Here is a 25316-nt window from a genome sequence, read left to right on the forward strand (position 1 = left end):
ACTTGTAGTAGGGTTTTATAGATACTACTACTGTAGAGGTTTTATACTATCTACTACTTAGGTAGATTTTTGATTAAGAACTACTACTTAACTGTATAGGGTATGGTAAACTACTACTGTAGAGGGTTACACTACTACTACTGTATAAAGTTTTTATAATACTACTTACTGTAAGATGGGTTATAACTACACTACTACTTTAAGGGTTGACCCAACTACTACTACTACTGTTATATTGTTTATACTACTACTACTTTATCTCTTGTACTACTAACTACACCTTATCCTGTTTGATACTACCACCGACTCTATAGGTTTTATACTACACTACTGACTGTATATGTTTATATAATACTACTACTTTAGAAGTTTTGATACTACTCCTACTGTTAGAGGGTTTAATACTACTTAAATACTGTATATTCCGTATGTATTACTTACTACTACTACCTACTTTATAGTTTTGATAACTTACTACTACTTATATTTTTTTTATCTTAACTTACTACACGGTACTTTCTATTTATCTACATCTACTTACGTACTGTAATGTTTATACTACTACTACTTTATAGTTTTTTATACTACTACTACTACTTTTATATTGTTTAATAATACTACTATTTATTTTTATACTACTAACTTGTAGAGTTTTTTTATACTACTACTACTTTATAGTTTTTATAATACTACTACTTTATTATTGTTGGAGATACTATACTCTTTATGTTTTTATACATACTACTACTGTATATGGTTTATAATACTACTTCCTTTATATTTTTTACACTTACTGTTGATCTACTTATGAAGTTTTTATAATACTACTACTTTATAAGGTTTTTTAATACTACTGACTACTTGGGGACTTCATATGTTTGATACTACTAAACTACGTTTTCGACGGTTTATTACTACTACTACTTATACTTACTACTGACCTTATATGACTTTTGTACTACCACTCCTTTATATTTTTTAATACTACTACTACTACTGTTATATGTTTGATAGATTCTACTAATTTAAATGTTTTATATTACTACTACTACTTGTATATTTTTAATACCTCACTTCTAAATATAGATTTCTTATTCTACTATACGACTAACTTCTTATAGGGTTAATTTCAACTACTACTTGTATATTTTTTAGACTATACTTAATAACTACTGTCGCTGTTGCTCTGTTGCTCCTCCTAGTACGTGGTTTGACTCCTACTGACTACATGATAGGTTTGATCCTACTACTGCCTGTCTCCGTGTTTATAGTACTCCTAACCTGTACTCGGGTTGATACTTCACTCCTCCTCTTCTGACGCGGTTGCTACCTACTCCTCCTCTCTCGGGTTGCTCCTCACTAATCCTGTCAGAGGTTGGTTTTCTTACTCCTCACTGTTACTGAAGCGTTTTGATCCTCTTCCTCCTGCCGCGGTTGCTACTAACTCACTCTCCTTGTAGCTTGTTGATCCTCCTCCTCCTGGGTAGATTTTTTATCCTCACTACTCCTGTAGAGGGTTGCTCAACTCCTCCTCACTAACTTACGGGTATACTACTACTGCCCTACCCTGACGCTGGTTTCTCCTCCTCCTACTGTGACTGTCAGGGTTTGCTCTCCTCACTGCCGAGGGCTTCATTCTCCTACTCCTGTGTCCTGTCGCTTTTTGATCCTCCTCCCTCCTACTTTGTCGCTTTTTGCTCGTTCCTTACTGCTCCTCCTTGGTCCATAGGTTGCTACCTACTCCTCACTGTCATGTTTTCTCCTCCTCCTCCTCCTTTATCTCGTTTTGCTCCTCTCCTCGTTACTTTTCGACGGGTTGCTCCTCCTCCTCCTGTCGCGGGTTTGATCCTACCTCCTCCTGACTGTCGGGTTTTACTACTACTCCTCCTTGGCCTGTACAGATGTGTTGATAGTACTATCCTTACTCCTGTCGCTGGTTTGCACTACTACTACTGTAGAGGGTTGATAGTACTACTACTACTACTGTAGAGGGTTCATACTACTACTACTGTAGAGGGTTAATACTACTTCTACTACTACTACTGTAGATGGTTGATACTAATACTACTACTACTACTGTAGAGGGTTCATACTACTACTACTATTACTACTGTAGAGGGTTGATACTACTACTACTACTGTAGAGGGTTAATACTACTTCTAAAGTAGAGGGCTGATACTACTACTACTACTGTAGAGGGTTGATACTACTACTACTGTAGAGGGTTGATAATACTACTACTGTAGAGGGTTGATACTACTACTACTGTACAGGGTTGATAATACTACTACTGTAGAGGGTTGATACTACTACTACTGTAGAGGGTTGATACTACTACTACTGTAGAGGGTTGATACTACTACTACTGTAGAGTGTTGATACTACTACTACTGTACAGGGTTGATACTACTACTACTGTAGAGGGTTGATACTACTACTACTGTAGAGGGTTGATACTACTACTACTGTACAGGGTTGATACTACTACTACTGTACAGGGTTGATAATACTACTACTGTAGAGGGTTGATACTACTACTACTGTAGAGGGTTGATAATACTACTACTGTAGAGGGTTGATACTACTACTACTGTAGAGGGTTGATACTACTACTACTGTAAAGGGTTGATACTACTACTACTACTGTAGAGGGTTGATACTACTACTACTACTGTAGAGGGTTGATACTACTACTACTACTGTAGAGGGTTGATTCTACTACTACTACTGTAGAGGGTTGATACTACTACTACTACTGTAGAGGGTTGATACTACTACTACTGTAGAGGGTTGATACTACTACTACTGTAGAGGGTTGATACTACTACTACTGTAAAGGGTTGATACTACTACTACTACTGTAGAGGGTTGATACTACTACTACTACTACTGTAGAGGGTTGATACTACTACTACTGTAGAGGGTTGATTCTACTACTACTACTGTAGAGGGTTGATAATACTACTACTACTGTAGAGGGTTGATACTACTACTACTACTACTGTAGAGGGTTGATACTACTACTACTGTAGAGGGTTGATTCTACTACTACTACTGTAGAGGGTTGATACTACTACTACTACTGTAGAGGGTTGATACTACTACTACTACTGTAGAGGGTTGATTCTACTACTACTACTGTAGAGGGTTGATAATACTACTACTACTGTAGAGGGTTGATTCTACTACTACTACTGTAGAGGGTTGATAATACTACTACAACTACTGTAGAGGGTTGATACTACTACCACTACTGTAGAGGGTTTATACTACTACTACTGTAGAGGGTTGATACTACTACTACAACTACTGTAGAGGGTTGATACTACTACTACAACTACTGTAGAGGGTTGATACTACTACTACAACTACTGTAGAGGGTTGATACTACTACTACTACTGTAGAGGGTTGATACTACTACTACTGTAGAGGGTTGATACTACTGCTACAACTGTAGAGGGTTGATACTACTACTACTGTACAGGGTTGATAATACTACTACTGTAGAGGGTTGATACTACTACTACTGTACAGGGTTGATACTACTACTACTGTAGAGGGTTGATACTACTACTACTGTAGAGGGTTGATACTACTACTACAACTGTAGAGGGTTGATACCACTACTACTGTAGAGGGCTGACACTACTACTACTACTGTAGAGGGTTGATACTACTACTACTGTAGAGGGTTGATACTACTACTACTACTGTAGAGGGTTGATACTACTACTACTGTAGAGGGTTGATACTACTACTACTGTAGAGGGTTGATACTACTACTACTGTAGAGGGCTGACACTACTACTACTACTGTAGAGGGTTGATACTACTACTACTGTAGAGGGTTGATACTACTACTACTACTGTAGAGGGTTGATAATACTACTACTGTAGAGGGTTGATACTACTACTACTGTGAGCAGTGATACTACTACTACTGTAGAGGGTTGATACTACTACTACTGTAGAGGGTTGATACTACTACTACTGTGAGCAGTGATACTACTACTACTACTACTGTAGAGGGTTGATACTACTACTACTGTAGAGGGTTGATACTACTACTACTGTAGAGGGTTGACACTACTACTACTGTAGAGGGTTGATACTACTACTACTGTAGAGGGTTGATACTACTACTACTACTGTAGAGGGTTGATAATACTACTACTGTAGAGGGTTGATACTACTACTACTACTGTAGAGGGTTGATACTACTACTACTACTGTAGAGGGTTGATACTACTACTACTGAAGAGGGTTGATACTACTACTACTGTAGAGGGTTGATAATACTACTACTGTAGAGGGTTGATACTACTACTACTGTAGAGAGTTGACACTACTACTACTGTAGAGGGTTGATACTACTACTACTGTAGAGGGTTGATACTACTACTACTGTAGAGGGTTGACACTACTACTACTGTATAGGGTTGATACTACTACTACTGTAGAGGGTTGATACTACTACTACTGTAGAGGGTTGATACTACTACTACTGTAGAGGGTTGATAATACTACTACTGTAGAGGGTTGATACTACTACTACTGTAGAGGGTTGATACTACTACTACTACTGTAGAGGGTTGACACTACTACTACTACTGTAGAGGGTTGATACTACTACTACTGTAGACGGTTGATACTACTACTACTACCGTAGACGGTTGATACTACCACTACTGTAGAGGGTTGATACTACTACTACTACTGTAGAGGGTTGATAATACTACTACTGTAGAGGGTTGATAATACTACTACTGTAGAGGGTTGATACTACTACTACTACTGTAGAGGGTTAATACTACTTCTAAAGTAGAGGGCTGATACTACTACTACTACTGTAGAGGGTTGATACTACTACTACTACTGTAGATGGTTGATACTGCTACTACTGTAGAGGGTTGATACTACTACTACTGTAGAGGGTTGATACTACTACTACTGTAGAGGGTTGATAGTACTACTACTGAAGAGGGTTGATACTACTACTACTGTAGAGGGTTGATACTACTACTACTACTACTGTAGAGGGTTGATACTACTACTACTGTAGAGGGTTGATAGTACTACTACTGAAGAGGGTTGATACTACTACTACTGTAGAGGGTTGATACTACTACTACTACTGTAGAGGGTTAATACTACTTCTAAAGTAGAGGGCTGATACTACTACTACTACTGTAGAGGGTTAATACAACTACTACTGTAGAGGGTTGATACTACTACTACTACTGTAGAGGGTTGATACTACTACTACTACTGTAGATGGTTGATACTGCTACTACTGTAGAGGGTTGATAATACTACTACTGTAGAGGGTTGATACTACTACTACTGAAGAGGGTTGATACTACTACTACTGTAGAGGGTTGATACTACTAATACTGAAGAGGGTTGATACTACTACTACTGAAGAGGGTTGATACTACTACTACTGAAGAGGGTTGATACTACTACTACTGTAGAGGGTTGATACTACTACTACTGAAGAGGGTTGATACTACTACTACTGAAGAGGGTTGATACTACTACTACTGTAGAGGGTTAATACTACTACTACTGTAGAGGGTTGATACTACTACTACTACTGTAGAGGGTTGATACTACTACTACTGAAGAGGGTTGATACTACTACTACTGAAGAGGGTTGATACAACCCCAGTGCTGTGTTGATTTCCATTTAGTTTGTATGTTATTTGTGTTAAAGTAAACATCGCCAGAGGGGTCATTCCTTCCAACTTAAGAATACATCATTATTCCTGAGGCACTGCATCAACCAATCCCGACATTCCGACATTCCGACATGCATTCTAAAATCTACATGGTTAACTGATATGTTTATTATCATTTCTTAGAAAACATTAGGGCTCTAATTTCTATCAAAAATATATGCTCTAATTTCTAAGAAGACTCACGTTCTGACATATCTAAAACATATATATTCAGGCCTCCCGGGTGGCGCAGTGGTCTAGGGCACTGCATCGCAGCGCTAGCTGCGCCACCAGAGACTCTGGGTTCGCGCCCAGGCTCTGTCGCAACCGGCCGCGACCGGGAGGTCCGTGGGGGACGCACAATTGGCCTAGCGTCATCCGGGTTAGGGAGGGTTTGGCCGGTAGGGATATCCTTGTCTCTTCGCGCACCAGCGACTCCCGTGGTGGGCCGGGCGCAGTGCGCGCTAACCGAGGGAGTGTTTATGGTGTTTCCTCCGACACATTGGTGCGGCTGGCTTCCGGGTTGGAGGCGTGCTGTGTTAAGAAGCAGTGCGGCTTGGTTGGGTTGTGTTTCGGAGGACGCATGGCTTTCGACCTTCGTCTCTCCCGAGCCCGTACGGGAGTTGTAGTGATGAGACAAGATAGTAATTACTAGCAATTGGATACCACGAAAATTGGGGAGAAAAGGGGGTAAAAAAAAAAAAAAAAAAAAAAAAAACATATATATTCAATTGACATATGGTGGAAAATCCACATCTGCTCTGCTTTGCTCTCAATTGTAAGAACATTGTTTTGTCAGTCAGTCAAGTCTTCATGGCGATGTGATGAATCCCTCCTGCGTTGCTCTTCACTGATATGTTTCCAAGAACATAGAGGCTTTCCCGGCTCGACCTTTCCTCTCTGACACCTCTCTTATCACAGAAGGCTATTTATTTCCATGGGCTTGTCCTCTCCTGAGGATGGCTCAATCGAACATTACAATACTGTTTCATCAAGAAGGAGTTTTTGTTTTAATTGCCTGTATGTTGATGATGGATGACAGGGCTTTTGCATATTATACTGTATACAATACTGATTGACAGGAAATAGCAGAGATGACAGAAATCTTCTGCTGTTGGAATCAAAACGTGATGTATCTGTGTATGTCATCAGGCCAACAGGGGTCCTATGTTAGAGGTCAAAGGGCAGACTATTACCTCGCTGACTGGGACATTTTTCTGTTGTTCTTCTCCTCCGTCAGGAGAGAGGTAGTGAGTAAGATAACAGCGCTTGCCTAAAAACACATCCAGCAGCATATTTGTGTTAGCCTGGTCCAAAATCTGTTGATGCTGTCTTGCCAACTTCTATGGCAATATCAGTCACAGGCGTACCTTGGAGCCTCTCTGGCTCCAACTCTGTTGTATTTGACCTTGAGAAATCAACCGATGAGAATTCTGATCAGTTCTGGAGCAGACTTAACCGGGTGATGTCTGAAGCATGTCTGATGCCTCCAGGTGTAAGTATTATTGCTTTAGTTTAATAATTAACATCTAATGAATGTATTTACTTTCATTTGTCACCCATGAATGATGTTGTCTGATGACCTCTTTAGCAGTCTGTATTGTTCATTGGTGATTTTTGTTCTTCTCATTGACTTCAATGTGTATCTTTCAATTTTTTTCTGCATCCCAACACCTCTGAATAACCATAGATGGAAAATGTATTGACTTCTAATTAATGCATCCCAACACCTCTGATTAACCATAGATGGAAAATCTATTGACTTCTAATTAATGCATTTGCTTTCATTTGTGACCACATGGACAGATTGTTCACGTGTGGAAGGAGTGTCTGTCATCACCAAATGGCTCTCTTGTGTAGACTAAGATTACATTCCAAATATAGCCCTATTCCCCTCATAGTGCACTACTTTTGACCAGGACCCATAGTGCACTATATAGGGAATTGGATGTCATTTGGTCCCCAGTCTGGATGAATCAGAGAGCCTGCCTGGCTGAATTCCAATGCTTTTGTCTGTCTTATTAGAGCTAACGGGAGCTGTATCGTGAGTGTACGTGTTAATGACATCTGAGGGTTGGTTGTTCACCGGGCACAGAGAAAAGAAGAGAAGAAAACATCAACAACAGTTCTCATAAATAATAATTATACACCATTTCAGCACCCAGAACCAAATCTGTGTTAAAGGGACATCAGCATGTGAAATAGGCATGTTTCTGCTGTATGTTTTGTAATAAAAATGAAAGCGGAAGATGGAGCAAGATAAGTGTTTCCGATGACATCGTCTGGAAACACTTTGACATTATCTGGTACTTTCCTTTTTCCGGTTCAGAGATAAAATCACCATAAACACCAGAAGATGTCAAAAAGTGTTTCCGATGACATCATTTGTTGTGCATCTGTCCGACCACCAAACACAGAAATCCTCCATTTTGACATATGTTGACGTTGTGGTGCTGCTGGAGAAAATGTGTCACGAGAGACTATACATAACAGATAATATATCTCAGTGAATAAATAATCCATCATGTAAGCAAAAAACTTTATAAGGAGCCACATATACTTCTGAATGCTTATAGCCTGTATTATAATGCCTTATAAAGGCACAATGAATGCATTGAAATGTATTGCAAATAACTAATAGTATCCTCAAAGAAAGTGCACGTTGAGTGTTGTAACAGGACAAGTACAAGCACTACAACTTTCTTTTCAATATGCTAGCTTCTGTTTTGTGCCTCCTGAACATGACCCTCCTGAGCGGAACTTCCTGTAAGTCACTCTGTACTAAAGTGCAGGTAGACCCGGTGAATTTTACCACTCCCCCCCACTGAGACATCTCTGGGTCATTATGGTTTAGTAATGTGTGTTATTATAAAGTAACGTGTGTTACAAGATTCTCTGGTCTGATGAAACCAAGATTGAACTCTTTGGCCTGAATGCCAAGCGTCACGTTTGGAGGAAACCTGGCACCATCCCTACTGTGAAACTTGTGGGGATGTTTTTAAGAGGCAGGGAGACTAGTCAGGATCGAGGGAAAGATGAAAGGAGCAAAGTATAGTGATCCTAGCTGAAAACCTGCTTCAGAGCACTCAGGACCTCAGGCTGGGGGCGAAGGTTCAGCTTCCAACAGGACAACGACCCTAACCACACAGCCAAGACAACACAGGAGTGGCCCAGCCAGAGCCCGGACTTTAACCCGATCTAACATATCTGGAGAGACCTGATAATATCTGTGCAGCAATGCTCCCCATCCAACCTGACAGAGCTTGAGGGGATCTGCAAAGAAGAATGGGAGAAACTCCCCAAATACACGTGTGCCAAACTTGTAGCGTCATACCCAAGAAGACTCAAGGCTGTAATCGCTGCTAAAGGTGCTTCAAGAAAGTACTGAGTAAAGGGTCTGAATACTTATGTAAATATTATATTTCATTCACTGCCTCCTGTGCCCATCTTCTGCTGTGCCCCCATCCTCCCCCTAGCCACAGTGAACACCTGTCTTTGAACTGGCTGGTAAGAGGAACACCTCCTGTCTTTGATCTGGCTGGTAAGAGGAACACCTCCTGTCTTTGATCTGGCTGGTAAGAGGAACGCCTCCTGTCTTTGATCTGGCTGGTAAGAGGAACGCCTCCTGTCTTTGATCTGGCTGGTAAGAGAGGTTGGGAAGATCAAGGACAATAATTATTCCAGAAAGCTATTTCAGCCTCGGCACGGTTTCCACCCTCAGCAGGAGGGCAGGACGGTTCACTGCACATATGTCCCAAATGGCACCTTATTCCCTTTTCCCATATGGGCCCTGTTCAAAAGTTGTGCGCTATTTAGAGAATGGGGTGCCATTTGGAACGCAGATTGGATAGGTTGGAGTCACAGCACGAAATGGCAAAGAAAACATTCAGTGACCACTTCAACCCGCTGGCCAAACAACACAGGATTCAACTTTGGGCGGTTAGTGACACATCTTGTCTTCATCCCAAATGGCACCCTATTCCCTATATAGTGCACTACTTTTGACCAGGGCCCATGGGGCTATGCTCAAAAGAACTGCACTTTGTAGGGAATAGGGTGCCATTTGGGATGCATCCCTTGTCTGTCCAGCTCTGGGTGATCATAGAGACAGATCGATGTCTCCTCCATTTCCACTTCAGCATAAATGCTCTCTGGTACTAAATGTCATTAAATCTGCTACAAGTGTTCCCATAAATACAGTGTGTTTTCTCAGCTTTTTCGTTACATAAAGGTTAATAATGATTATTTGCGACGTCACATAGTCTCAGCCTCAGTACTTTAGTACCAGTACAAAAATAAATTTGGAAAGACTGGGGAAGGCTACATGAATCAAATTAAATCTGAATGACAATCTTACTGCGATAGACTGGGGACAAGATGGCACCGACAGAGATGGTCACCTCGCTTCGAGTTCTTAGGAAACTATGCAGTATTTTGTTTTTCTATGTACTATTTCTTACATTGTTACTCCAGGAAATCTTAAGTCTTATTACATACAGCCGGGAAGAAATATTGGATATCAGAGCAATGTCAACTCACCAACATTACGACCAGGAATACAACTTTCCCGAAGCGGATACTCTGTTTGGATCACCACCCAGGACAATGGATCTGATACCAGTAGGGACCAAGACAACGGCGTCGCAGAAGGGGCAGACGGATCAGCCTCCTGTTCAGGCTCTGTAGACGTGCACATCGCCCACCGCTCCCGAGTATACTACTCGCCAATGTCCAGTCTCTTGACAAAGTAGACTAAATTCGAGCAAGGGTTTGATGTCTGCCTTCCAGAGGGACATCAGAGATTGTAACATCCTCTGTTTCACGGAAACATGGCTCTCTCGGGATATGTTGTCGGAATCGGTTCAGCCACCGGGCTTCTCCATGCATCGCCCACTCAGGAGGCTGAAGAAATGTGGCTTGTCACCCAAAACCCTGACAAACCTTTACAGATGCACAATCGAGAGCATCCTGTCGGGCTGTATCACAGCCTGGTACGGCAACTGCACCACCCGAGCCAAAAAGATCATCAAGGACAACAACCACCCGAGCCACTGCCTGTTCACACCTCTACCATCCAGAAGGTGAGGTCAGTACAGGTGCATCAAAGCAGGGACTGAGAGACTGAAAAACAGCATCCATCTCAAGGCCATCAGACTGTTAAACAGCCATCACTAACTCAGAGAGGCTGCTGCCTACATTGAGACCCAATCACTGGCCACTTTAAATAATGCCACTTTAAATAATGTCACTTTAATAATGTTTACATATCTTACATTACTCATATCATATGTATATACTGTATTTTATACCGTCTAGTTGCATCTCGTCTATGCCGCTCGGCCATCGCTCATCCATATCTTTATATGTACATATTCTCATTCACCCCTTTAGATTTGTTTGTACTAGATAGTTGTTGGGAATTGTTAGATTACTTGTTAAATATTACTGTACTGTAGTAACTAGAAGCACAAGCATTTCACTACACTCGCATTAACATCTGCTAACCATGTGTATGTGACCAGTTCAATTTGATTTGAAGGCTATGTGAATCAAATGAAATCTGGATGACCGTCTTACTGCGATAGACTGGGGAAGGCGACATGAATCAAATGAAATCTGAATCTGAATGACCATCTTACTGCGATAGACTGGGGAAGGCTACATGAATCAAATGAAATCTGAATGACCGTCTTACTGCGATAGACTGGGGAAGGCTACATGAAACAAATGGAATCTGAATGACCATCTTACTGCGATAGACTAGGGAAGGCTACATGAATCAAATGGAATCTGAATCTGAATGACCATCTTTGTGCGATAGACTAGGGAAGGCTACATGAATCAAATGGAATCTGAATCTGAATGACCATCTTACTGCGATAGACTGGGGAAGGCTACATGAATCAAATGAAATCTGAATGACCGTCTTACTGCGATAGACTGGGGAAGGCTACATGAAACAAATGGAATCTGAATGACCATCTTACTGCGATAGACTGGGGAAGGCTACATGAATCAAATGAAATCTGAATGACCGTCTTACTGCGATAGACTGGGGAAGGCTACATGAATCAAATGGAATCTGAATCTGAATGACCATCTTACTGCGATAGACTGGGGAAGTCTACATGAATCAAATGAAATCTGAATTACCGTCTTACTGCGATAGACTAGGGAAGGCGATATGAATCAAATGAAATCTGAATTACCGTCTTACTGCGATAGACTAGGGAAGGCGATATGAATCAAATGAAATCTGAATTACCGTCTTACTGCGATAGACTGGGGAAGGCGACATAAATCAAATGGAATCTGAATCTGAATGACCATCTTACTGCGATAGACTGGGGAAGGCTACATGAATCAAATGAAATCTGAATGACCGTCTTACTGCGATAGACTAGGGAAGGCGATATGAATCAAATGAAATCTGAATTACCGTCTTACTGCGATAGACTGGGGAAGGCTACATGAATCAAATGAAATCTGACTGACCGCCTTACTGCGATAGACTGGGGAAGGCTACATGAATCAAATGGAATCTGAATCTGAATGACCATCTTACTGCGATAGACTGGGGAAGGCTACATGAATCAAATGAAATCTGAATGACCGTCTTACTGCGATAGACTAGGGAAGGCTACATGAATCAAATGAAATCTGAATCTGAATGACCGTCTTACTGCGATAGACTAGGGAAGGCGATATGAATCAAATGAAATCTGAATTACCGTCTTACTGCGATAGACTGGGGAAGACTACATGAATCAAATGGAATCTGATTGACCATCTTACTGCGATAGACTAGGGAAGGCTACATGAATCAAATGGAATCTTAATCTGAATGACCATCTTACTGCGATAGACTAGGGAAGGCTACATGAATCAAATGAAATCTGAATCTGAATGACCGTCTTACTGCGATAGACTAGGGAAGGCGATATGAATCAAATGAAATCTGAATGACCGTCTTACTTCGATAGACTAGGGAAGGCGATATGAATCAAATGAAATCTGAATGACCGTCTTACTGCGATAGACTAGGGAAGGCTACATGAATCAAATGAAATCTGAATGACCATCTTACTGCGATAGCCTAGGGAAGGCTACATGAATCAAATGAAATCTGAATCTGAATGACCGTCTTACTGCGATAGACTAGGGAAGGCGATATGAATCAAATGAAATCTGAATGACCGTCTTACTGCGATAGACTAGGGAAGGCGATATGAATCAAATGAAATCTGAATTACCGTCTTACTGCGATAGACTGGGGAAGGCTACATGAATCAAATGGAATCTGAATGACCATCTTACTGCGATAGACTAGGGAAGGCTACATGAATCAAATGGAATCTGAATGACCATCTTACTGCGATAGACTGGGGAAGGCGACATGAAACAAATGGAATCTTAATCTGAATGACCATCTTACTGCGATAGAATAGGGAAGGCTACATGAATCAAATGGAATCTTAATCTGAATGACCATCTTACTGCGATAGACTAGGGAAGGCTACATGAATCAAATGGAATCTTAATCTGAATGACCATCTTACTGCGATAGACTGGGGAAGGCTACATGAATCAAATGGAATCTGAATGACCATCTTACTGCGATAGACTGGGGAAGGCTACATGAATCAAATTAAATCTGAATCTGAATGACCGTCTTACTGCGATAGACTAGGGAAGGCTACATGAATCAAATTAAATCTGAATCTGAATGACCATCTTACTGCGATAGACTAGGGAAGGCTACATGAATCAAATGGAATCTGAATCTGAATGACCATCTTACTGCGATAGACTGGGGAAGGCTACATGAATCAAATGGAATCTGAATGACCATTTTACTGCGATAGACTGGGGAAGGCTACATGAATCAAATTAAATCTGAATCTGAATGACCGTCTTACTGCGATAGACTAGGGAAGGCTACATGAATCAAATGGAATCTGAATCTGAATGACCATCTTACTGCGATAGACTGGGGAAGGCTACATGAATCAAATTAAATCTGAATCTGAATGACCGTCTTACTGCGATAGACTAGGGAAGGCTACATGAATCAAATGGAATCTTAATCTGAATGACCATCTTACTGCGATAGACTAGGGAAGGCTACATGAATCAAATGGAATCTGAATGACCATCTTACTGCGATAGACTAGGGAAGGCTACATGAATCAAATGAAATCTGAATGACCATCTTACTGCGATAGACTAGGGAAGGCTACATGAATCAAATGGAATCTTAATCTGAATGACCATCTTACTGCGATAGACTAGGGAAGGCTACATGAATCAAATGAATTCTGAATGACCATCTTACTGCGATAGACTAGGGAAGGCTACATGAATCAAATGGAATCTGAATGACCATCTTACTGCGATAGACTAGGGAAGGCTACATGAATCAAATGGAATCTTAATCTGAATGACCATCTTTGTGCGATAGACTAGGGAAGGCTACATGAATCAAATGAAATCTGAATGACCATCTTACTGCGATAGACTGGGGAAGGCTACATGAATCAAATGGAATCTTAATCTGAATGACCATCTTACTGCGATAGACTAGGGAAGGCTACATGAATCAAATGGAATCTAAATCTGAATGACCGTCTTACTGCGATAGACTAGGGAAGGCTACATGAATCAAATGGAATCTTAATCTGAATGACCGTCTTACTGCGATAAACCTAAATCCTATCTAAATAGTCTCTGTTGTTTTCCTGAACTTGTTCTGACCTTTCTTGACATGTTTTAACAGCAACCCTTTTTCTCTGGTTGTTTTGGGGGCAGATTCATGTTATGTGTGAAAGGACAGAAGGAGAGGAGGAGAGGAGAAAAGGAGAGGAGGAGCAGAGGAGGAGAGGAGAGGAGAGGAGAGGAGAGGAGAGGAGAGGAGAGGAGAGGAGAGGAGAGGAGAGGAGGAGGTGGAGAGGAGAGGAGAGGAGAGGAGAGGAGAGGAGAGGAGAGGAGAGGAGAGGAGAGGAGAGGAGAGGAGAGGAGAGGAGAGGAGGGGAGATGAGAGGAGGAGGAGAAGAAAAGGTAGCAGAGGAGGGGAATAGAGGAGGGGAGAGGATAGGAGGACAGGAGAGGAGGAGAGGAGGAGAAGAGAGGAGGAGGAGAGGAAAGGGGAACAGAGGAGGAGAGAGGAGAGGAGGAGGGGAGGAAGCAACGTTTAATTCACCACTGCTCTGCTCTAACTGTCCACCCGGCTGCTCTGATGGGGGATATCTGGAGACAGTCACGCACAGCTCAGAAACATCTGTGGCCTTTCCTTATGTAAAAGGCTTCTTTCTCTGTCTCTCTGGTTTAGTAACAGGTTGCTTGAGGATACTGACAGACTGACTTCAAGAACCTGACATTTTCTTTCAATGACCTCTGACATCATGTTTTGTAATGATTGTTGCTGTTTGACTTATTGTTGGCAGAAGCTCCCTGAGAAACCCTGGTTGTTGTCATTTGATCAAAGATGGAGAAACTGGCTGCTGGTTGAGCAAAATGATGTTGGATTTATGATGATTCATGATGATTTATGATGATTTATGATGATTCATGATGATTTATGATGATTTATGATGATTTATTGATGATTCATGAGGATTTATGATGATTCATGATGATTCATGATGATGTTTCAACCAGCCAATGAAAGTGGTTCTAATATATATGTCTAATAACTCTGACTAAGATGGACTTTGCTCACGGTTGGTTGGTTTGAGAAGTGGGAACCACCTTGTGGTATCCTGCAGGTGCTGGGGTCACAGCTCGGACAAAGCAGTATTAACCAGGGTTAATCAGGGTTTTAAAAAATATATATATTTTACCTTTATTTATACAGGTTTTTTCTCATTGAGATAATATCTATTTTCCAAGAGAGACCTGGTCCAATAGCAGCAGGGGGAACAACGTTTCAGACAAAACAACTTACATACACTAACACAACATTAAACAAAACTATAAACACACATACAGTACAACAATTACATATTACATTAAAAACACAAACATCTTGACTAAAAACAGCTGGCCTAAAAACAATTACACTCTTCTATGATATATACATGGGTTACGTCCCTATCCTGTCATCTATCCTCCGTACCTACTGGGAAAGAACTGTAAGCCTCCCTCCATCTTGTTATTCCCAGTCTTTATACCCAGTGAGTTGTTCCAACCAACTCCAACACACACTATCTATCACACTATCTCTCACACTATCTCTCACACTATCTATCACATTATCTATCACACTATCTACCACACTATCTATCTCACTATCTCTCTCACTATCTCTCACACTATCTACCACACTATCTCTCACACTATCTACCACACTATCTACCACACTATCTACCACACTATCTCTCACACTATCTACCACACTATCTCTCACACTATCTATCACACTATCTACCACACTATCTACCACACTATCTCTCACACTATCTACCACACTATCTCTCACACTATCTACCACACTATCTATCACACTATCTCTCACACTATCTACCACACTATCTACCACACTATCTCTCACACTATCTACCACACTATCTCTCACACTATCTACCACACTATCTCTCACAATATCTATCACACCATCTATCACACTATCCATCACACTATCCACCACACTATCTCTCACACTATCTCTCACACTATCTACCACACTATCTACCACACTATCTATCACACTATCTACCACACTATCTATCACACTATCTATCTCACTATCTACCACACTATCTATCACACTATCTACCACACTATCTCTCACACTATCTCTTACACTATCTCTCACACTATCTACCACACTATCTCTCACACTATCTCTCACACTATCTATCACACTATCTACCACACGATCTACCACACTATCTCTCACACTATCTACCACACTATCTATCACACTATCTCTCACACTATCTACCACACTATCTCTCACACTATCTCTCACACTATCTCTCACACTATCTACCACACTATCTATCACACTATCTACCACACTATCTACCACACTATCTATCACACTATCTCTCACACTATCTCTCACACCATCTATCTCACTATCTATCACACTATCTATCTCACTATTTATCACACTATCTATCACACTATCTACCACACTATCTCTCACACTATCTCTCACACTATCTACCATACTATCTCTCGCACTATCTCTCACACTATCTCTCACACTATCTATCTCACTATCTATCACACTATCTCTCACACTATCTACCACACTATCTCTCACACTATCTATCTCACTATCTATCACACTATCTCTCACACTATCTACCACACTATCTATCACACTATCTACCACACTATCTCTCACACTATCTCTCACACTATCTATCACACTATCTACCACACCATCTATCAAACTATCTACCACACTATCTCTCACACTATCTCACTGAAAGTAGCAGACCTGGATTTAAATCATTTCAAATACTTTATCTGTGCTTGATTGAGCTTGTCTGCCCTACTGGACCAATAGAATAGTGTCAGAACTGAACGTTTTATTGCTTTCTGTGTATATTTGATGTGTGTGCCAATTACATTTTCCCGGGAAAGTTAGTGGGCCGAAATGTAGGCTCTTAACTGAAGCCAAACTTTTTCTGAAATCACCATGGCTGAAGCTCTCAAAGAAGCTTTCAAATGAAACATTATTTAAAAAGTGCATTTAACATGAATGTCGCTATGCACTATAAAGAAGAGAACAGCAGGTAGCTAACCATTTCAACAACCTTTACCACTGAGTTCTCTCTTTCCTGACCCATTCTGTTTCAACCCATCTCTCTCTCTTTCATCTCGCTGTCTACAGTTTTATTATGACCATTCTGTTTGTTTCTCTTATTCTGTCTGGGATTACCAGTCTGGCTCCTTCCTCCTAACCATTCTGTTCTTCTCTTATTCTGTCTGGGATTACCAGTCTGGCTCCTTCCTCCTAACCATTCTGTTCTTCTCTTATTCTGTCTGGGATTACCAGTCTGGCTCCTTCCTCCTAACCATTCTGTTCTTCTCTTATTCTGTCTGGGATTACCAGTCTGGCTCCTTCCTCCTAACCATTCTGTTCTTCTCTTATTCTGTCTGGGATTACCAGTCTGGCTCCTTCCTCTTAACCATTCTGTTCTTCTCTTATTCTGTCTGGGATTACCAGTCTGGCTCCTTCCTCCTAACCATTCTGTTCCTCTCTTATTCTGTCTGGGATTACCAGTCTGGCTCCTTCCTCCTAACCATTCTGTTCTTCTCTTATTCTGTCTGGGATTACCAGTCTGGCTCCTTCCTCCTAACCATTCTGTTCTTCTCTTATTCTGTCTGGGATTACCAGTCTGGTTCCTTCCTCCTAACCATTCTGTTCTTCTCTTATTCTGTCTGGGATTACCAGTCTGGCTCCTTCCTCCTAACCATTCTGTTCTTCTCTTATTCTGTCTGGGATTACCAGTCTGGCTCCTTCCTCCTAACCATTCTGTTCTTCTCTTATTCTGTCTGGGATTACCAGTCTGGCTCCTTCCTCCTAACCATTCTGTTCTTCTCTTATTCTGTCTGGGATTACCAGTCTGGCTCCTTCCTCCTAACCATTCTGTTCTTCTCTTATTCTGTCTGGGATTACCAGTCTGGCTCCTTCCTCCTAACCATTCTGTTCTTCTCTTATTCTGTCTGGGATTACCAGTCTGGCTCCTTCCTCCTAACCATTCTGTTCTTCTCTTATTCTGTCTGGGATTACCAGTCTGGCTCCTTCCTCCTAACCATTCTGTTCTTCTCTTATTCTGTCTGGGATTACCAGTCTGGCTCCTTCCTCCTAACCATTCTGTTCTTCTCTTATTCTGTCTGGGATTACCAGTCTGGCTCCTTCCTCCTAACCATTCTGTTCTTCTCTTATTCTGTCTGGGATTACCAGTCTGGTTCCTTCCTCCTAACCATTCTGTTCTTCTCTTATTCTGTCTGGGATTACCAGTCTGGCTCCTTCCTCCTAACCATTCTGTTCTTCTCTTATTCTGTCTGGGATTACCAGTCTGGCTCCTTCCTCCTAACCATTCTGTTCTTCTCTTATTCTGTCTGGGATTACCAGTCTGGCTCCTTCCTCCTAACCATTCTGTTCTTCTCTTATTCTGTCTGGGATTACCAGTCTGGCTCCTTCCTCCTAACCATTCTGTTCTTCTCTTATTCTGTCTGGGATTACCAGTCTGGCTCCTTCCTCCTAACCATTCTGTTCTTCTCTTATTCTGTCTGGGATTACCAGTCTGGCTCCTTCCTCCTAACCATTCTGTTCTTCTCTTATTCTGTCTGGGATTACCAGTCTGGCTCCTTCCTCCTAACCATTCTGTTCTTCTCTTATTCTGTCTGGGATTACCAGTCTGGCTCCTTCCTCCTAACCATTCTGTTCTTCTCTTATTCTGTCTGGGATTACCAGTCTGGCTCCTTCCTCCTAACCATTCTGTTCTTCTCTGATTCTGTCTGGGATTACCAGTCTGGCTCCTTCCTCCTAACCATTCTGTTCTTCTCTCTAGTTTGATGTCAGGGCTGGCAGCCCTGGATGCCAAGTGTTCCAGCCGCCTCGGCATCATGACCGTCTCCTACTACCTGTGGACCACCTTCGTGGCGGTGGTGGTGGGCATCCTCATGGTTACCATCATCCACCCAGGTGGCGCCGCCCAGAAGGAGGACAACGAGGACAGCGGCAAGCCAATCATGAGCTCCGCTGATGCCCTGCTTGATCTGATTCGGTAAGAGACAGGATGAAGATAATTAAATTTACCTTTGACCTTTGTTGTTGTGTCCAATGTAATTGAATTGTTTTAAAGTCAGCCTACATTGAAGGTTCAAGGGTTTTTATTATTTACGTTTACAATAAACACAACATTTGTTTACTCAATACATATTCAAACAGCAATATGACTTTATCACTTTTTCTTCAAGCCTCTGTACTCTACTAATGTTGACATTTGAATGGCTTTGCTGCTCAATCAATCAAGTGTTGATTTTTTTAATGAAAGCAACATTTTGTTTACAAGTGCCTTACACATTAACCTGGCTACTGCAGATTCATAAGACTCCCAACAAGAGACCTTTGTGTTTCAGGCAGGCTTGAGAAAAATATTTTTTGGGACGAGACTGTGTGTGTGTCTGCCTGCATGCGAGTGAGATTGTAACAGGAAGCTAACGGGGCTTCCTGCTCTTAGCTTCATCTCATCTCTTAACAACAACAACAACCCTCATAATAACCATTGTGCGTTCCAAATTGCACTCTATAGTGCACTATGGGCCCTGGTCAAGAGTAGTGCACTATAAAGGGAATAGGGTGTCATTTGGGATGCTATCTACGTAGCAAATAACCATGGCCCTCAACATACCTTAATGCTTTATTAAAAGGGTCTCTCTTGATTGCTCTGCCATCCAAGGCCACTGCGTCAACACTCCAGCTAATGGATCACTATCATGGTCTATAATCTTGTCACTTCAACCCACTCATGTATAATCATTATAAACAACACATAATGTCTCTGAGGGTAAATGCTTCGATACAATATAGCTGTCCAAGGGGGTGGAGGGGTAGAAGGGTGAGGGATGGAGGGGTGGAGGGTATGGGGGGGTGGAGGGGTGGAGGGGATGGGGGGGTGGAGGGGTGGAGGGGATGAGGGGTGTCGACAGACACTGAGATGTGATAGTCTGGCGTCCCTCTGTGACCCACTGAGAAAACCGTCCATGGGGGATGCACAACATGACCACGCAGGGCACACCTCCCCAAAATTCCCAACCTACACATCCCGTGTACGTGTCCTCCATTCATTTGAATGTGTTGACAGTTGGAGAAATTGCTTGAGCTGTGCTGAGAATTCCAAAAATATCAATACCAATGGTCCAATATTGTAGAACACCGCTGTGTGCTTTGGACTCAGACACAGAAACAGGCTGGACAGGTTCAGAGCCCCAGAGCCACATGGTGTGTATCACCAACACTGTTACGAGCACCAAGTCACCCATCACAGACCCATGGCCCTACACAACAGGGCTATGGCCCTACACAATAGACCCATGGCCCTACACAGCTCCCAGTCACAGATCTCTGGTCCTTACCTACACAACAGACCCATGGACCTACACATCTCCCAGTCACAGATCTCTGGTCCTTACCTACACAACAGACCCATGGCCCTACACAGCTCCTAGTCACAGATCTATGGTCCTTACCTACACAACAGACCCATGGCCCTACACATCTCCCAGTCACAGATCTCTGGTCCTTACCTACACAACAGACCCATGGCCCTACACAGCTCCCAGTCACAGATCTATGGTCCTTACCTACACAACAGACCCATGGACCTACGCAGCTCCCAGTCACAGATCTCTGGTCCTTACCTACACAACAGACCCATGGCCCTACACAGCTCCCAGTCACAGATCTCTGGTCCTTACCTACACAACAGACCCATGGCCCTACACAGCTCCCAGTCACAGATCTCTGGTCCTTACCTACACAACAGACCCATGGCCCTACACAGCTCCTAGTCACAGATCTCTGGTCCTTACCTACATAACAGACCCATGGCCCTACACAGCTCCTAGTCACAGATCTATGGTCCTTACCTACACAACAGACCCATGGCCCTACACAGCTCCTAGTCACAGATCTCTGGTCCTTACCTACACAACAGACCCATGGACCTACGCAGCTCCCAGTCACAGATCTCTGGTCCTTACCTACACAACAGACCCATGGCCCTACACAGCTCCTAGTCACAGATCTCTGGTCCTTACCTACACAACAGACCCATGGCCCTACACAGCTCCCAGTCACAGATCTCTGGTCCTTACCTACACAACAGACCCATGGCCCTACACAGCTCCCAGTCACAGATCTCTGGTCCTTACCTACACAACAGGGATCTCATGTGAGAGACAGCAAAGGCAATCACTACTACTGAGGACAGACTTTCACCGTATTTTATTCATGACTGATTGTTACTTTTAAATGACACCATGCTTTTGAGTTGGCAGAGGTGGTGTTCATTCAGTTGTAGACAGTATATAGCACAGTATGTAGCACCTACCCTTTCATATGCTGTCCTCCATCCGGAAACTGAGGCAGACAGGGTAACAGTCATCTGATTTATACGGGGAAGAAATGTTTTTAACACAACTTGACTGTTGATAGATAGATGTGATAGATGTGATGTGGGGGAAAGAGTATTTTGCCACCGTGCTATTTTGAGCAACATGGAAGGACCTCATGTATCTAGCTAGACAGGCAGCTATGGTATATGAGGCCAGACTGATGGGATCATGTCTGTCTGTCTGTCTGTCTGTCTGTCTGTCTGTCTGTCTGTCTGTCTGTCTGTCTGTCTGTCTGTCTGTCTGTCTGTCTGTCTGTCTGTCTGTCTGTCTGTCTGTCTGTCTGTCTGTCTGTCTGTCTGTCTGTCTGTCTGTCTGTCTGTCTGTCTGTCTGTCTGTCTGTCTGTCTGTCTGTCTGTCTGTCTAGACAGAGTAATATGGTATATGAGGCCAGACTGAGGGATCACGTCTGTCTGTCTGTCAGGATGAACCCTAAGACTCTTTTAGAGACTTCCTTCCTTCACCTATCCTGCCAGTGGATGTGTGTGTGTGTGTGTGTGTGTGTGTGTGTGTGTGTGTGTGTGTGTGTGTGTGTGTGTGTGTGTGTGTGTGTGTGTGTGTGTGTGTGTGTGTGTGTGTGTGTGTGTGTGTGTGTGTGTGTGCTTATGTCAGTGTGTGTGTGTGTGTGTGTGTGTGTGTGTGTGTGTGTGTGTGTGTGTGTGTGTGTGTGTGTGTGTGTGTGTGTGTGTGTGTGTGTGTGTGTTTAACGTTGTGTGTATGAAAGTGTGTGATGTAATTAGGTTTAATTAGTGACATTGAGGTCAGGGTTTAGTTCTGATCCCTAGCAGATAAGACCCTTTTAAAACAGCAACTAAGACTCCTGTTGGAACTAGCAGATAAGACCCTTTTAAAACAGCAACTAAGACTCCTGTTGGAACTAGCAGATAAGACCCTTTTAAAACAGCAACTAAGACTCCCATTGGAACTAGCAGATAAGACCCTTTTAAAACAGCAACTAAGACTCCCATTGGAACTAGCCGATAAGACTCTTTTAAAAACAGCAACTAAGACTCCCATTGCAACCATCAGATAAGACCCTTTTAAAACAGCAACTAAGACTCCTGTTGGAACTAGCAGATAAGACCCTTTTATAACAGCAACTAAGACTCCTGTTGGAACTAGCAGATAAGACCCTTTTAAAAACAGCAACTAAGACTCCCATTCGAACTAGCAGATAAGACCCTTTTAAAACAGCAACTAAGACTCCCATTGCAACCATCAGATAAGACCCTTTTAAAACAGCAACTAAGACTCCTGTTGTAACTAGCAGATAAGACCCTTTTAAAAACAGCAACTAAGACTCCTGTTAGAACTAGCAGATAAGACCCTTTTATAACAGCAACTAAGACTCCTGTTGGAACTAGCAGATAAGACCCTTTTAAAAACAGCAACTAAGACTCCCATTGGAACTAGCAGATAAGACTATTTTATAACAGCAACTAAGACTCCTGTTGGAACTAGCAGATAAGACCCTTTTAAAACAGCAACTAAGACTCCCATTGCAACCATCAGATAAGACCCTTTAAAAACAGCAACTAAGACTCCTGTTGGAACTAGCAGTTAAGACTCGTGGCGTGGGGCTGCTGGGCCGATACGGTTGGCTAGCTGTTCTTCCCCACCTGTCGCCCAGGAAGGAGTGACTTTGCGTGGCCGCCTGCTTGTTCCTCCTGATCTCCCTCCCTCCCTTACTCTTTTCCTCTCCTCTCATCTTCCAGAGTGACTGAGTACCATACGTCAGACAGTCCTGGCCAATGAGGGCCTAGTGTGGCTAGAGTGTCTTTACCAATGAGACCCTAGCATGGCTAGAGAGCACAACATTGGCTCTGATGAGATAAAATTAGTTTTTGGATGGCTGGCTGCACAGAACCTGTCTGAGACCCTGTCCATTACCTGAGGTGTAATCAGAGAGGCATTGTCTAGTCTGATACAGTAACTGTGAATCATGCTTTTCTAGTTCATTTCTGAAACCTGTCAGCTGGCTCTAGAGTTTAACACTTTCCTATATTCTTCCCTTCCAGCAACATGTTCCCAGCCAACTTGGTCCAGGCAACTTTCCAACAGGTAAGCAGTAGGACATTATCATGTAAAATGGAAATGTTTCCGTTTCTGAAGAGTTTAAGGAGGAGTGGTGAAGACAACATGTTATAATAGAAGGATATGAATGAGATAATGAGATCATTTTCATCGAAGTCTGTGGATGTTTGACAAACCAATTCACCGAACGTTTGGGTGACAGTTAGTGACTGGAATGAATTCAATTCAGATTCTTTAACAAATTTCAACTCTCTGTTTCACTCTAGAAGAAAAAGAAACGCACACCTATTTAGGCGAGGTGCTGGCTAGCGGAGTAGAAAACTTGAAAATAAAGGAGAGCCGCACACTCTAGGAGCTCAGATGCAAAAATATTTAATTTACCAACGTTTCGACAGGCAAGCTGTCTTCATCAGGGTACAATCACAGACACTGCGGGATGACTCATTTATATAGTGTCAAAAGACACACAGGTGTCTGTAATCATGGCCAAGAGTGGCCTAATATCATTGGTTAATTTCTCAAATATTAAAATGGCATAGAAAGAGCAGCATACAATAAATACAAATGGATAGCATACGATCATAGACTCACTTAAGACCACACAAGCCTACAAACAACCACAATGGCAAAGTCACAACAATCACAACAATCACAAGAATGGCTTCAGATCAAAGTCCACGTTGAGACCGAAGGGAGCAAGGGTCTTTAAGTTAAAGATCCAAGCAGCCTCTCGTTTTAACAATAAATTATCAAGGTCACCCCCTCTCCTAGGGAGGGTGACATGTTCGATGCCAATATAACGCAGAGACGAAACCGAGTGGCCTGCCTCCAAAAAGTGGGCCGCAACTGGGTAGGTCAAGTTTTGGCACCTAATGGTGCTACGATGCTCTGAGATACGTACTTTTAATTCACGCTTTGTTTTACCCACATCATTTTTTACCAGAAGGACAAGTTATAAGATAAATAACTGCTTTAGTGGAGCACGTAATAACACCTTTGATTGGGATCGATTTCCCTGTTTGTGGGTGTTTGAAGGATCTGCATTTATAAGTGCCATTGCATTGAGCACAGCCATTACACTTATAATTTCCATCCAGTAGGGGCGCAAATAGACGTTGTTCAGGAATATCTTGGGGTGGTAAATCAGAGTGAACCAACTGGTCTCTGAGATTTCTGCCCCGCGAACATTTTCAGAGACCAGTTGGTTCACTCTGACTTACCACCCCAAGATATTCCTGAACAACGTCTATTTGCGCCCCTACTGGATGGAAATTATAAGTGTAATGGCTGTGCTCAATGCAATGGCACTTATAAATGCAGATCCTTCAAACACCCACAAACAGGGAAATCGATCCCAATCAAAGGTGTTATTACGTGCTCTACTAAAGCAGTTATTTATCTTATAACTTGTCCTTCTGGTAAA

The 25316-nt window shown here is 42.3% G+C and overlaps 1 protein-coding gene across 1 annotated transcript in view; it reads left to right on the forward strand.

Annotated features, from left to right (window-relative positions):
• slc1a7a (solute carrier family 1 member 7a) overlaps positions 1 to 25316 on the forward strand; it is an 82484-nt gene that overhangs the window by 38740 nt on the left and 18428 nt on the right. The window contains exons 3-4 of the mRNA XM_039003268.1: positions 19255 to 19470; positions 23878 to 23920. Coding sequence (XP_038859196.1) covers positions 19255 to 19470; positions 23878 to 23920 — 259 coding nt within the window. The remainder of the gene's footprint in view (positions 1 to 19254; positions 19471 to 23877; positions 23921 to 25316) is intronic.

The sequence above is a fragment of the Salvelinus namaycush genome, chromosome 11, assembly GCF_016432855.1.
Source record: "Salvelinus namaycush isolate Seneca chromosome 11, SaNama_1.0, whole genome shotgun sequence".
In the NCBI taxonomy this organism is placed as follows: Eukaryota; Metazoa; Chordata; class Actinopteri; order Salmoniformes; family Salmonidae; genus Salvelinus; species Salvelinus namaycush.